Below are 14,009 nucleotides of genomic sequence, written 5' to 3' on the forward strand. Positions count from 1 at the left end.
CACATGCCCTGCTCACAGTGAGCTTACAGACTAGAGCCTCATTTGGAAGGTCATGCCAAATGTATGTAACATGCCTGAACACACTAATCCAGTGGTGTGACAGCTAAAGGAAGGGACAAACTTTGCTCTGCTCTCCAAGCGGCTGCTCTCGGTAAACAGGTGGGGGGAGAGGAAGGGAGGGAGAAGGGAGCCAGGGAAGGCAGTGGAGGGTGTAAGATTTGAGCCCTAGAACTGGTAGGGGCTCTTCCCCCAGGGTCACTCTTACAGTCAGGCCTTTTTGCTTTTTTTGCTCCTGGGCCTTTGTGCGGGTTTTCTGTCTCTCCTTTGCATGCCGCACTCTGGACCCGGGGATCTTGGGTCTCTTGGTCTTTGAGTGTTTTGGCTGAAATTGTTGTTCTGCTGAGGAACAAGAGGCTGTGGGGACCCAGGAATCACTAGTCTCAGATTACTGGGTGTTTCTTCTTACTGGCGTCGCTTGCAGGCAGGGAACGGGGGGAAGAGTCGCGTGGGTCCTGGCTAAAGCCAAGATTTTGCTGAAGCCCGCCCTTCTACCTGGCATGCCCACTCTTGTCACATTCACCATTCGTTTATTCATCCATTCATTTATTCAATCGTATTTATTGAGCAGAGCTTGGGAAGTACAAATAGGCAACATATAGAGATGGTCCCTACATCCATTCATTCAGTTGTATTTATTGAGCGCTTACTGTGTGCAGAGCACTGTACCAAGTGTTTGGAAAGTACAATACAGCGATAAAAAGAGACAAACCCTTATCCACCAGAACCTACTTCTTTCCATTTTCAAATCCCATCTTCTCCAGGAGGCCTTGGCCAATTCCTTTCCAATCTTCTCTGTCTATGCTTCCACAACTGCTACTTCAAAAATTCTGTACCACCTAACCACTTGAATCTCCAACCTCTCATAGCACTTATAGACATCATTTAAATGTATAAAATATGCAAAATAGAGAAGCAGCATGAGCTGGTGGATAGAATACGAGCCTTGAAGTCAGAAGGACCCAGTTTCTAATCCCAGCTCATCTGTTTATCTGTTGCGTGACCTTCGGTGAGTCACTTAAATTCTCTTTGCCTCAGTTACCTCATCTGTAAAATGGGGATTTGGTCTGTGAGCCCCATGTGGGACACGGACTGTGTCCAATCCGATTAACTTGTATCTACCCCAGTGCTTAGCACAGTACCTAGCTCTTAACAAATACCATTAAGAAAGAAAAATAGATACCCCACTACTTAAACACTAACATGCATATATCCCCTTTTCCTCCTTCATCATTTATTTTAATTTAGTGTCTGTCTTTCCTGCTTCTAGAGGACAGGAAACTCAAGTGTTTGGCACAGTGTCTGCACACAATAAAGTGCTCTGCATACATTAAGCATTCTAAGAATACCATTGATTTGACTGATTGACAGACCACAGCTTTCCCCATATTTAAAGTCTTCCTATTATCCTACCTTTGCCAGCAAGACTTTTCTGATTAATTTCCAGCTCCTCAGTTCATGCAAAGCCACTGTTCTTCCCTAGCATTATGTGCTTAATTTTACCCATCACCTGCACTTTAACATATGTTTATTCAAATACTTATTTTTGTTACTCTCTTTATAAATAATAATGGTGGTATTTGTTAAGTGCTTACTATGTGTGCAGCACTGTTCTAAGTGCTGGGGGGGCTACAAGGTGATCAGATTGTCCCACGTGGGGCTCACGGTCTTAATCCCCATTTTACAGATGAGGTAATTGAGGCACAGAGAGTGAAGTGGCTTGCCCAAGGTCACACAGCTGACAAGTGGAGGACCCGGGACTAGAACCCATGACCTCTGACTCCCAAGCCCGCACTCTTTCCACTGAGCCATGCTGCTTCCCCTGTCTGTTTCTCCTGTTAGAGTGTATGTTCTTTGTGGGCAGGGAAAGTATCAATTCCTTGTTTTGTTCTTCCCAAGTGCTTAGTGCACAGCATTGCACCCAGTGGAAGCTCAATAAATTCTATTACTGCTACTGCTGCTACTTATCTGCTGACTGACCTTGGGTAAGTCACTTCACTTCTCTGCACCTCAGTTACCTTATCTGTAAAATGGGGATTGAGACTGTGAGCCCCATGAAGGACAGGGACTGTGTCCAATCCAATTTGCTTGTATCCAACTCAACGCTTAGTACAGTGCTTGGCACACAGTAACTGCTTAACAAATACCACAATTATTATTATTACTATTGCTACTGCTACTACTACTGCTGCTACTAAATTCCTTTCAAGGGGGCAAATGCTCTTCCAGAATTTAGAAAAACTCACAAACATTTATTTTCAAAGAAAATGTCTGGCAGGAAGAGAAAAAAATAATAAAAATCTTTACACCCAGCCTGCACATTTCACTCTAATGCCAACCTACTCACTGGACCATAATAATAACTATAGTATTCGTTAAGTGCTTACTATGTGCCAAGTACTGCTCTAAGTGGTGGGGTAATAATAATAATAATAATAATAATAATAATAATGGCATTTGTTAAGCACTTACTATGTGCAAAGCACTGTTCTAAGTGCTGGGGAGGATACAAGGTAATCAGGTTGTCCCTCATGGGGCTCGCAGTCTTCATCCCCATTTTACAGATGAGGGAACTGAGGCACAGAGAAGTGAAGTGGTTTGCCCAAGGTCACACAGCAGACAAGTGACAGAGGAGGGATTAGAACCCACATTCTCTGACTCCCAAGCCTTGGCTCTTTCCACTGAGCCACGCTGCTTATCATCTTCAAGGAGATGTGCCTTGAATATGGCTTTAAAGGGAGGGAGAGTAATTTTCTGTCCGATATGGAAAGGGAGGGCATTCCAGGCCAAAGGCAGGATGTGGGAGAGAGGTCGGTGGCGAGCTAGACAAGATTAAGCAGCGTGATTTAGTGACAAGAGCCCGGGCTTGGGAGTCAGAGGGCGTGAGTTCTAATTCCGCCTCCTCCACTTTTCCGCTGTGGGACTATGGGCAAGACATTTCATGTCTCTGTGCCTCAGTTACCTCATCTGTAAAATGGGGATTAAGATTGTAAGCCCCACTTGCAACAACCTGATTAACTTGTATCTCCCCCAGTGCTTAGAACAGTGCTTGGCACATAGTAAACGCTTAACAAATACCATCAATATTATCTCCTCCAAGAGACCTTCCCTAAACCCTCATTTCTTCTTTTCCCGCTTCCTTCTGCACTGCCCTAACTTGCTCCCTTTATTCACGACCCCCGACCCTAGACCCACAGTACTTATGTACATATCCGTAATTTATTGATTTACATTAATGTCTGTCTCCCTCTCTAGACTGTAAGCTCTTTGTGTATATATCTGTTATACTGTGTTGTACTCTCCCAAGTGCTTAATATAGTACCCTGCACCCAGTGAGTGCTCAAAAAATAAGACTTATAAAATGATTGCTTCTTTAGAGAAGCAGCGTGGCTCAGTGGAAAGAGTACGGGCTTTGGAGTCAGAGGTCATGGGTTCAAGTCCCAGCTCCGCCAATTGTCAGCTGTGTGACTTTGGGCAAGTCACTTCACTTCTCTGGGCCTCAGTTCCCTCATCTGTAAAATGGGGATTAAGACTGTGAGCACCACATGGGACAACCTGATCACCTCGTAACCTCCCCGGTGCTTAGAACAGTGCTTTGCACATAGTAAGCACTTAATAAATGCCATTATTATTATTAAAGATGGTCCAAGTGTTCTGGTGCTTCAACCTAAATGAAAAATAAACAGTGTCTTTTGAAAAGAAGAGCACAAATTAATAACATTTTTCTGTCCCCGTTCCTTTCATCTCTGCTAAATTTTTGACGTTTCTGGTGTTGTATCACCAAGGGTTGGCTAAACCTATTGTGAAGGCTTTTTCCTCCAAGAGTTTGCTATGGATCGACAGATTCGTAGCCACGAATTAGATTCATGGCTTTCTCCCTCTATAAACATTGCCAGGGAAAATAATTTTTATAGCTTGCTTCAGTGAATTTTCAAGGCTTCAAAACAATAAACAATTTTAACACCCTTTAAGATATTAGCTTCGTGCACTTTAAAATTCTATTAAATTTTGATTATAAAATCAGATTCATCTCCATAACAATGTACAAACTTTAGTTTAAAGACAAAGCTTTGTTTGCATGAAGCCCCCAGTTTTATCAGTTTTATCATGGTCCTTGCTGCTCTCTAAACACAGACCAGAGATCTCACTGTACCAGTAGAAACTATGTGGAGACAGTGGCTGGGTCTGCCCAATGCGAAACATATTTTTGGAACCGATTTTTTTTTATGGAAACTTTCCATTTCTGACCTGCTGTCAGCACCAAATAAATATCCGGGATACCTCACCAGTGCTGCCTCAGAGCCTGCCGTTGGCATGCAATTACCATTTCATTAGCCTGGGTGGTAAAGAGCATTTGGGGCTTTTCAGAGCCCTTTCCCTGATCCTGCTGCCTCGGAGGAGACTTCAGGGACCAGTGTGACTGAGGTTTAGCAAAGGGGAGCGAGGCAGGCCTAGGTTGGGGGCAGAGAAGGTGTCATTCATTCATTCATTCAATCGTATTTATTGAGCGCTTACTGTGTGCAGAGAACTGTACTAAGCGCTTGGGAAGAACAAGTTGGCAACATATAGAGATGGTCCCTACCCAACAGCGGGCTCACAGTGTCCATAAAACAGTCATACTGTAATGATGATGATGATGGCATTTACTAAGCGCTATGTGCAAAGTGCTGGGGAGGTTACAAGGTGATCGGGTTGTCCCACGGGGGGCCCACAGTCTAGACCCCCATTTTACAAATGGGGTAACTGAGGCCCAGAGAAGTGAAGTGACTTGCCCAAAGTCACACAGCTGACAAGCGCCGGAGCCGGGATTTGAACCCCATGACCTCTGACTCCAAAGCCCGGGCGCTTTCCACTGAGCCACGCTGCTTCTCTGCTTCTGTACTCCCAAGCTTAGTTTGTAGTGCTCTGCAAACAGTAAGTGCTCAATAGATACGATTGATTGATTGATTGCTGCTGTCAATCATACGAACAACTGAGCTTTTCAGTTCCATCCATAAGAACAAAGTTCACGACCAATAATCCTTCCCTAAGTAAAAGACGGTAACACACAACTCCAGACCAGACCCACGGTCCCCCTAGCAGGTAGACAGCTGGGCCACAGTGAGCCTCTGGATAAGAGGTGTGTGCATTTAAACCCTTTAATCAGGGGTCTGGGTGAAAACTGTCAAGGGGCATGCGGGGAAAGAGAGGAATAACTTCCAGTCCACGGGAGCAAACGGGATGATTTCCTTCATTTCCCTGCATCCACTGGGGCTTTGGCCTTTCTAGGAAGAGTCTGATTTTGCTGCCAGGGTTCAAAGCTTACACCCTGGCCGAGCTGAGCCTTATATGGAATTGCTCTGACTCCAAAGCTCCCTCTCATTCTGCTGAGAGAAGATCAGCCTCTGTTTTAATTCCAATCTGATTTGAGAGCAGGTGGTGAGGTTTTCTCTTTGGCTTTAACCAGCTAAGGACACAATAACTTCATTCATTCATCCATTCAATCGTATTTATTGAGCGCTTACTGTGGGCAGAGCACTGGACTAAGCGCTTGGGAAGTACAAGTTGGCAACATATAGAGGCGGTCCCTACCCAACAATGGGCTCACAGGCACTGTACTAAGTGCTGGGGTAGATACAAGCTAATAAGGTTGGACACAATCCCTGTCCCACATAGGGCTCACAGTCTTAATCCCCATTTTACAGGTGAGGTAACTGAGGCACAGAAACGCAAAATGACTTGCCCAAGGTTTTGGCTCAGTGGAAAGAGCCCGGGCTTGGGAATCAGAGGTCATGCGTTCTAATCCCGGCTCCCCAACATGTCTGCTGTGTGATCTTGGGCAAGTCACTTAACTTCTCTGAGCCTCAGTTACCTCATCTGTAAAATGGGAATTAAGACTGTAAACTCCACATGGGACAATGTGATCACTTTGTATCCCCCCAGCGCTTAGAACAGTGCTTTGCACATAGTAAGCACTTAACAAATACCATCATTATTCCCTCTAGACTGTGAGCCCGTTGTTGGGTAGGGACCATCTCTATATGTTGCCAACTTGTACTTCCCAAGTGCTTAGTATAGAGCTCTGCACACAGTAAGCGCTCAATAAATACGATTGAATGAATGAATGAATGAATGAAGTGGGCATCCTTACTTGCATTTTAGGATGATGATGAATTAATCAATGGTATTTATTGAGCACTTCCTATGAGCAGAGCACTGTACAATGCAACAGAGCTAGCAGATATGTTCTGCCCATAATGAATTTATGGGAAGTTTAGAGGGGGAGACAGGCATTAATACTAATAAGTAATTTATAATATATAATTTAAAGGCTTCTAAATAAGTGCTGTGGGGTTGGGGATGGGAATGAATATCAAATGTCTAAAGGTCACAGATAATAATAATAATAATGGCACTTGTTAAGCGCTTACTATGTGCAAAGCACTGTTCTAAGCGCTGGGGTGGTTACAAGGTGATCAGGTTGCCCCACGGGGGGCTTACAGTTTTAATCTCCATTTTACAGATGAGGTAACTGAGGCCCAGAGAAGTGCCCAAAGTCACACAGCTGACAGTTGGCAGAACAGGGATTTGAACCCATGACTTCTGATTCCAAAGCCTGGGCTCTTTCCACTGAGCCACGCTGCTTCAGAAGCAGATCTAAGTGCACAGACGGTGCAGAAAGGAAAGGGAACTGGGGAAAAGAAGGCTTAATCAGGGGAGGCCTCTGGTGATCTTAATAATACTTTGAAGGTGGAGAAAGTGGTGGTCTGGTGTATATGGAGGGGAAAATGAATTCCAAGCTATGGGGAGGACATGGGAAAGGAGTAAGATGGAAAAGACTGGAGCACAGTGAGAAGGCTGGCACTAAAAGAGTGGAGTATATGGGCTGGGCTGCAGTAGATTAGTTAGGTTTAGAAGGGTGGGGCAAGATAATTGGTGCTTTAAAGCCTCTGGTAAGGAGTTTCTGTTTGATGTGGAGGTAGATTGGCAGTCATCTGGTAGTCTTGAGGAGTGGGGAGACATGGACTGAATATCCAGGAAGAAGAAGAAGAAGAAAGAAGAAGAAGAAGAAAGAAGAAGAAGAAAGAAGAAGAAGAAGAAGAAGAAGAAGAAGAAGAAGAAGAAGAGAAGAAGAAAATAAGAAGAAAAGAAGAAGAAGAAGAAAAGAAGAAGAAGAAGAAGAAGAAGAAGAAGAAGAAGAAGAAGAAGAAGAAGAAGGAGAAGGAGAAGGAGAAGGAGAAGGAGAGGTAGTGGTAGTAGTAGTAGTAGTAGTAGTAGTAGTAGTAGTAGTAGTAGTAGTTATGAATAGTCTTCCCATCTTTAAAATTCTTCCGAAATCCCACCTCCTCCAGAAGATCCTCCTTGATTAATTTTACTTCATCCTAGGTCACATCGTCCCAACTACCCATTTCAGAACTTCTACCACTTCCACACTTCTGTATTTACAATCTGCCTGTGCACTTCTAAACATGTAGACATATGTAATCTACTATTTAAGAGTTTAGCCGTCCACAAATCCATCTTTCCATTCTCTTTTTACTCCTATATGTTATTATTTAGTGTTTGTCTCCTGACATAGATTATAAGCTTCCTGACACGGAACTGTGCCTATCCCGGCTCTGCCAATCATCAGCTGTGTGACTTCGGGCAAGTCACTTTACTTCTCCATGCCTCAGTTACCTCATCTGTAAAATGGGGGTTAAGACTGTGAGCCCCCCGTGGGACAACCTGATCACCCTGTAACCTCCCCAGTGCTTAGAAAAGTGCTTGGCACATAGTAAGCGCTTTAATAAATGTCATTATTATTATTCCCCTCCGTACTGCTCGCATTAGGTGCTCAGTAACTACTGTGGACTGATTGAGACATCCTGGGGGCAAGACGAAATGTGGAACTGAAGAACAGATGAGAGGTTAGGACTGAAGAAGGAGATTTGGGAAAATTGAAAGTACAAGAGCTCCCCAAGTGAGTGAGTATAGAGCAAATAGAGAATGGGACTTTCACTGTTTAGGTTAAAAGTGTCAGTAAACGAAATTGAGAAAAATCAATCAAGGGTATTTATTGAGTACTTACTGTGTGGACAGCACTGTACTAAGCACTTGGGAAAATACACTAGAGTTGGTAGACACAATCCTAGCCCACAAGTAGCTTACAGTCTAGAGGGTCAAAAATGGTCAGAGAGGGAGAAGAATTTATTCACTCATTCAATCGTATTTATTGAGTGCTTACTGTGTGCAGAACACTGTACTAAGCGCTTGGAAAGTACAATTCGGCAACAGATAGAGACAATCCCTACCCAACAACGGGCTTCAAGTTAGGACCAAGGCAACTAACTGAGGCCTGAGAATGTCTTCTGAGGGACGGATCTCTCTCTCTCTGTGTCTCTCTCTCCCACTCCAGGGTCTCCATATTGCCTGACAAAATGGGATTCTAGGACAGCCATCAAATACACTGTGTAATTACTTGGCACAGTGTGGCCTACAAACCACAAAGGTGACTGGAACATCTAACAACATAAAAAATTAAATAAAACTAATTAATAAAGTAATTAAGTAATTGAAATTTTATACCCTTCTTACATATTTCGAGGAGAAAAACTTCAAATTGCTTTACAAATCATCCTCCAATTAGCCTGCTTAATTGTAGTTGGGCTGATCCATTTAGTTTTTCAGCACAGACTTGATTGCACCATGAATAAAATGAAAGTATGTCTCATTTTCAAATAAATCTCATGAGAGATAGACTTCAAGCAACTGTCCTAAGAAAACACCATCTGCACATAAGCATTGTTAATTGAGGAAAAGCTTATCTAAGTAGTTTTTAAATGAACCTGCTGGGTATGCACCTCTAAGGGGCAATCATGTATATATAGCAACTCTAAATTACTGTCTCTGTGATTTTAGATGATAATCATAGCCTGTTTAATTAGAAGATGTTACCCAGGGATTGGAAGCGTGTTCTAACAACAGCTTCCAGGTCTCTTATTGTATCCTCAAGCATGGCTGCATAAAATAACTTGAACAAGACAGGGTCCACCGTACAAATCTGTTTTACCCAATTGACAGTGGGGAATTGATATGACAAGGCAAAAGGCAATCCCAGCTCTTCCGTGACCGGCCAAACGATCTAAGACTCCATGAACTTCCCCCCACCCTATTCTTCCTCCCTTCCATGTGATCTATGCACCTGGTTTCCTAACCCCTAAGCATTTTGACATCTGTCCCACCCCCATCATGCAAAGCATACATATCCATATCTTCATCTGCTTCCCATACATGTAACTTCTTTAAATTTCTATTTCCCATACTAGATTGTAAATTCAAGGGCAGGTGCTTAGTATGGTGCTCTGAACGTCGGAAGTGCTCAGTAAATACCATTGATTTTACCATTGAGAAGCAGCGTGGCTCAGTGGAAAGAGCCCGGCTTTGGAGTCAGAGGTCGTGGGTTCGAATCCTGACTCCACCACATGCCTGCTGTGTGACCTTGGGCAAGTCACTTCACTTCTCTGAGCCTCAGTTACCTCATCTGTAAAATGGGGATTAAGACTGTGAGCCCCGCGTGGGACAACCTGATCACCTTGTATTCCCCCCACAGCGCTAAGAACAGTGCTTTGTACACAGTAAGCGCTTAACAAATGCCATCATCATCATCATCATCATTGATTTACAAAATAATTTCCAGACATGGCTGCAAAGTGATTTGCCAAATCGTTCAGTGGGATGGCCCAGTCCAGCTGGTCCGCACTTGGGAGAGGGAAGAGGAAGTTGGGAGAGTCAGTCTGTGATAATCCCTCCCTAAAGTAAGTGTAAAATAATTAGCTGAACCAAACTGAGAGAAGGACTGGGGAGGACGTAGTGGGGCCAGAAAGTTGGAGAAGAAGACCAACGGCCATCGTGAAGAGGAGAGGTATGGCAAGCTGTGTTCCTAAGAGAGCAGGACAAAGGGAAGGCTCATGATGTGGACTCTGGATGGACACAGAGGGGGATCGGAGGGGATCCCAGATGAAATTTAGGGTTACCCTGGTGGTCCGTGATCCAGAGTGAGGAGAAAGGATGCTAAAAGACCTTGCAACCAAATGACACAGAGAGGGTGAGACTGGGACCTGGGACTTCCTGAGAGAAGAGGGGGAAGGACCAAAGGAAAGGGAGCCTGGGATGCCTCGAGTGACATACTGATCTGTAAAATGGGGTCTGGGGGTGGGGCGGGAAATATTCATTCTAGGGAAAGGCGATTATCATCAGATTAAGAAACTATTAGATATTGCTGAGATCTCAGATCTTGATGTCTGCCTGTGGTAAAAGGGCTGGAGGAGGAGCTCTGGGTGCTGGGGAGGCACGTGGGCCTGGGAAGCTGCGGGAGTGGGAGAGAGCACTTTGTCCATGGGCTTCGCCGATGACCCCTTTGCTTTCAGGCTGATACCTGGGCTTCGGTTGAGGGGGAGCGGCAGTGTTGCTGGCTGGGTGCAGGGACTTGGAAAGCGCTGAACTGGCATCCCAAACCTGTGCCCAGAGTCTCTGTGTTCCTGAAGTGACTCCGGGGACTCTTTCCAGCAGGACATAGAGCAGAGAATCCCTGATGGGTGTAACGTAGGTGTAACACAGCCAGGTGTTACAAACTGACAATCAGACTGAAAAACAAAACTGATGAAATGTGTCTGCCACCTTTAGGGAAATGGCCCCTAATAACAAAAGAATTCTTAAACAGTAACATGGAACTAAGCATCATCAAAGAATTCTAAACGGAGACAGAAAAGCCAGTTTCACACATAATAATAATAATAATAACATTTGTTAAGCACTTACTATGTGCAAAGCACTGTTCTAAGCACTAAGGAGGATACAAGGTGATCAGATTGTCCCACGTGGGGCTCACAGTCTTCACCTCCATTTTACAGATGAGGGAACTGAGGCACAGAGAAGTTAAGTGACTTGCCCAAAGTCACACAGCTGACAATTGGCGGAGTTGGGATTTGAACCCATGACCTCTAACTCCCAAGCCCATGCTCTTTCCATTGAGCCATGCTGTTTCTCACATTTGGCCACAATGAGGCAGGGGAAGAATTTACTGTGTCTCCCATTCCACGTGATGTCCTAGAATATCATTTTGCAGAAGCCTGTCCAGTTCACCCAGTCATTTCATTTCATTTCACTGAGCACGTACTATGCACAGAACACTGTAGTAAGCGCTTTGGAGAGTACAGTACAACAGAATGAGCAGAAACGTTCCCTCCCCATAACGAGCTTACAGTCCAATCTCCATCACCCTCTTGGCCACCCCACGGCCCCCCTTCCACTGAGTGTCTCTGGCAGCTTGGCTCCAAAATCCAAAATTTTATCCCTCTATCCTTCTAGAATCAAAACCTTGCTGCCACCATCTTATAGGGACAGAGCGACACATAGCTCTTGTCTCTGCCGCCTTGGTAAGGAGCCCTACCCCACTGGTATCCCCCGCTACAGTCCCTTTTACCTTGTGTCCTGAGGAAACCACCTCACTCGCTTACCATCTGAAGCCAACCCTGACACTTGCTGAGAGGCAAAGAAGTAAAACATCGGGAGGTTGCCCAACGGAATGTGAGAGTAGCATTGATGCTGGGGGCCTGAGTAGATTCTCTGGGCCTAAAGATCTACAGTGCTGGCCAAACTTCTGTACAGTTGTGAGATACGTTCTCTCCACAGATGCCACTTCCGACGCCCTGAGTGATGCCATTCAGTGTAATTTACGAGCTAAACTCGACACCAAATTGCAAGACATTGGCAAGACGAAATGGCAACAATGTCAAATCACTGCCGTTTTGCTCACTGGAACACAGCTGTGCTGGGTGAGACGTGAGGAGAATGAATGACAGTGGAATACTCAAACAGGTGTTGTATGGTGAGCTGAATTTGGATAGCCAGGACATGGAGGGAAGAGGACATGTTTTAAGGATGCAGTACAACAAGGCTATCCTCTCAGAGTCACACTTGGAGAGTTTCCAATACTCTACCCGTCTCAACTATGGGAGGGAGAGTCAAGCAGAGGCATATCCATTCCACTCCTAGCAGTGGCTAGCGAGCAGAAGGCAATCTGCTACAAGTCAAAATTCCCCTGTGCTGGGCAGCAGCAGCATGAGAGAGTCGAGGGCGGAGACTCAAGTTTACCGCGCAGAAGGAGGCAGTGGTAAAACACTTCTGTATTTTTACCAAGAAAACTCTGGGGATACACTACCAGAATGATTGCAGATGGAGAGTGGGACATTCTGGGGGAGATGTGTCCGTGGTCTCGCTACGGGTCGGAGACAACTTGACGGCATAAGACAAGACAGGACTACAAGGCTACAGACAATATAGCAACTTGGCTGAAAACTGGGAGGCAAGTGCGGCAGACAGATCACCATGTCACAGTGCAACCAAATAAATGGGGCCCTCATTTTTAAGTACAGGCTTTCAAGAGAAACATAAGGCAAATTCAGAGTTAGGTACTACAAGCCAAATATGACAGCACTGGCCAGAGGTGAACTTGCTGCGGCGGTTTTCATTTTTTGGACTATATGCCACATATAAAGCATTTTAATTGGCCTCCCTTGACTCGATAACCTTTGTGACTACTGGCCAGAAGCACGTCCTTTCAAGGATTTACAGGTAAGTCACATATTTGGGAGTCTAAATTCCTTCTGCAAAAGATCATTTGTGGGTTCTGTACTTAAAATCTGAACACCCCAACAGAGACAGCTTTAGGCCATTACCTTTCAGCGCCGTTCCTCCTGTTGAACCGCCTGATACGTTTACAGATCCGCTCCTGGCACCCAAAGAGGCAGTGGCTTCTAGCAGCGATCCGACAAGGAACTGAGACACGCACGTTCTACCAAGCGAGGCGCGGTATTCAATGACAGCTCCTCGAGAACCCAGTTTTAAATACGAATTAGAGCAGACACAATTCCAGGCTGACACATTACTGAAATGATGGAAAAAATATCCAACTGTCTCTTCTGCTTCCTCTCCCCTCCTCAATGCATTGTAGATCTGTGAATAGGACAAAAAAAAAACCAGGAGGCATTAATTTAATCACTCAGAAGAGAAAATTAACTTTCTAATAGAATGCCAGTTAACTCATTTGGACTTCAGTGGATTCCAGGGGCAAATATACCTACTCAGGCATGACTATGAAACTATCAAAAACCTATGACTAATCAGAAAAATGTAATCACCCCAGAAAGATAATAATAATAATGATAATGGCATTTATTAAGCGCTAAAGCACTGTTCTAAGCACTGGGGAGGTCACAAGGTGATCAGGTTGTCCCACAGGGGGCTCACAGTCTTAACCCCCATTTTACAGATGAGGTAACTGAGGCCCAGGGAAGTGAAGTGACTTGCCCAAAGTCACATGGCTGACAATTGGCAGAACCGGGATTTGAACTCATGACCTCTGACTCTAAAGCCCGTGCTCTTTTCCACTGAGCCATGCTGCTTCTCAGGTAGTCAATGAAAGATAAATACGAATAAGGTTCCAAATAGACAAATTTTCCTTGTCATCATGAAAAACATGAGCTCGCTCACCAAACCGCACAGCACAAAGACTAGGGACACTCAGTGAAGCTTGAGGGTAGCAGCTTCAAGTCAAACAAAAGGAAAAAGTCCTTTACACAGAAGGTAATATCAGTTTAGAATTATTTTTCACCAGAAGCTGTGGACATTGAAAATCATACTTGACTGGAGAGTAATTTGGGTAAATTCACTGGCAAGAGATTCATAATGGATTTCTAAAAGGAAACTGGGGATAAAAAGCAGAAAGCTAGGGACGCTACTTCTGAGGATGAATGACCAGGTTGGAAACTGTCACATGGTTCTCCTAAATCTCCTGTTTACATCACTAGACCATTCTATAAACTCTGTTTATTGTGTTTTCCCAAATGCTTAGTGCAGGGCTCTGCACAGAGTAAGCACTCAGTAAATACCACTGATTGATGGATTGAATGGACACAAAATCCTTGGCTGGA

At 44.6% G+C, this 14,009-nt stretch overlaps 1 protein-coding gene across 1 annotated transcript in view; it reads right to left on the reverse strand.

Moving 5' to 3' along the window:
- PLCE1 (phospholipase C epsilon 1) overlaps positions 1-13,763 on the reverse strand; it is a 217,648-nt gene extending 203,885 nt beyond the window's left edge. Inside the window, exons 1-2 of the mRNA XM_038764430.1 lie at positions 13,719-13,763; positions 12,756-13,032 (exon numbers count right to left, since the gene is read on the reverse strand). Of these exons, the coding sequence (XP_038620358.1) occupies positions 12,756-13,032; positions 13,719-13,763 (322 nt within the window). The remainder of the gene's footprint in view (positions 1-12,755; positions 13,033-13,718) is intronic.
- Between the last annotated feature and the right edge of the window lie 246 nt (positions 13,764-14,009).

Source organism: Tachyglossus aculeatus, chromosome 22 (assembly GCF_015852505.1).
Source record: "Tachyglossus aculeatus isolate mTacAcu1 chromosome 22, mTacAcu1.pri, whole genome shotgun sequence".
Taxonomy (NCBI): domain Eukaryota; kingdom Metazoa; phylum Chordata; class Mammalia; order Monotremata; family Tachyglossidae; genus Tachyglossus; species Tachyglossus aculeatus.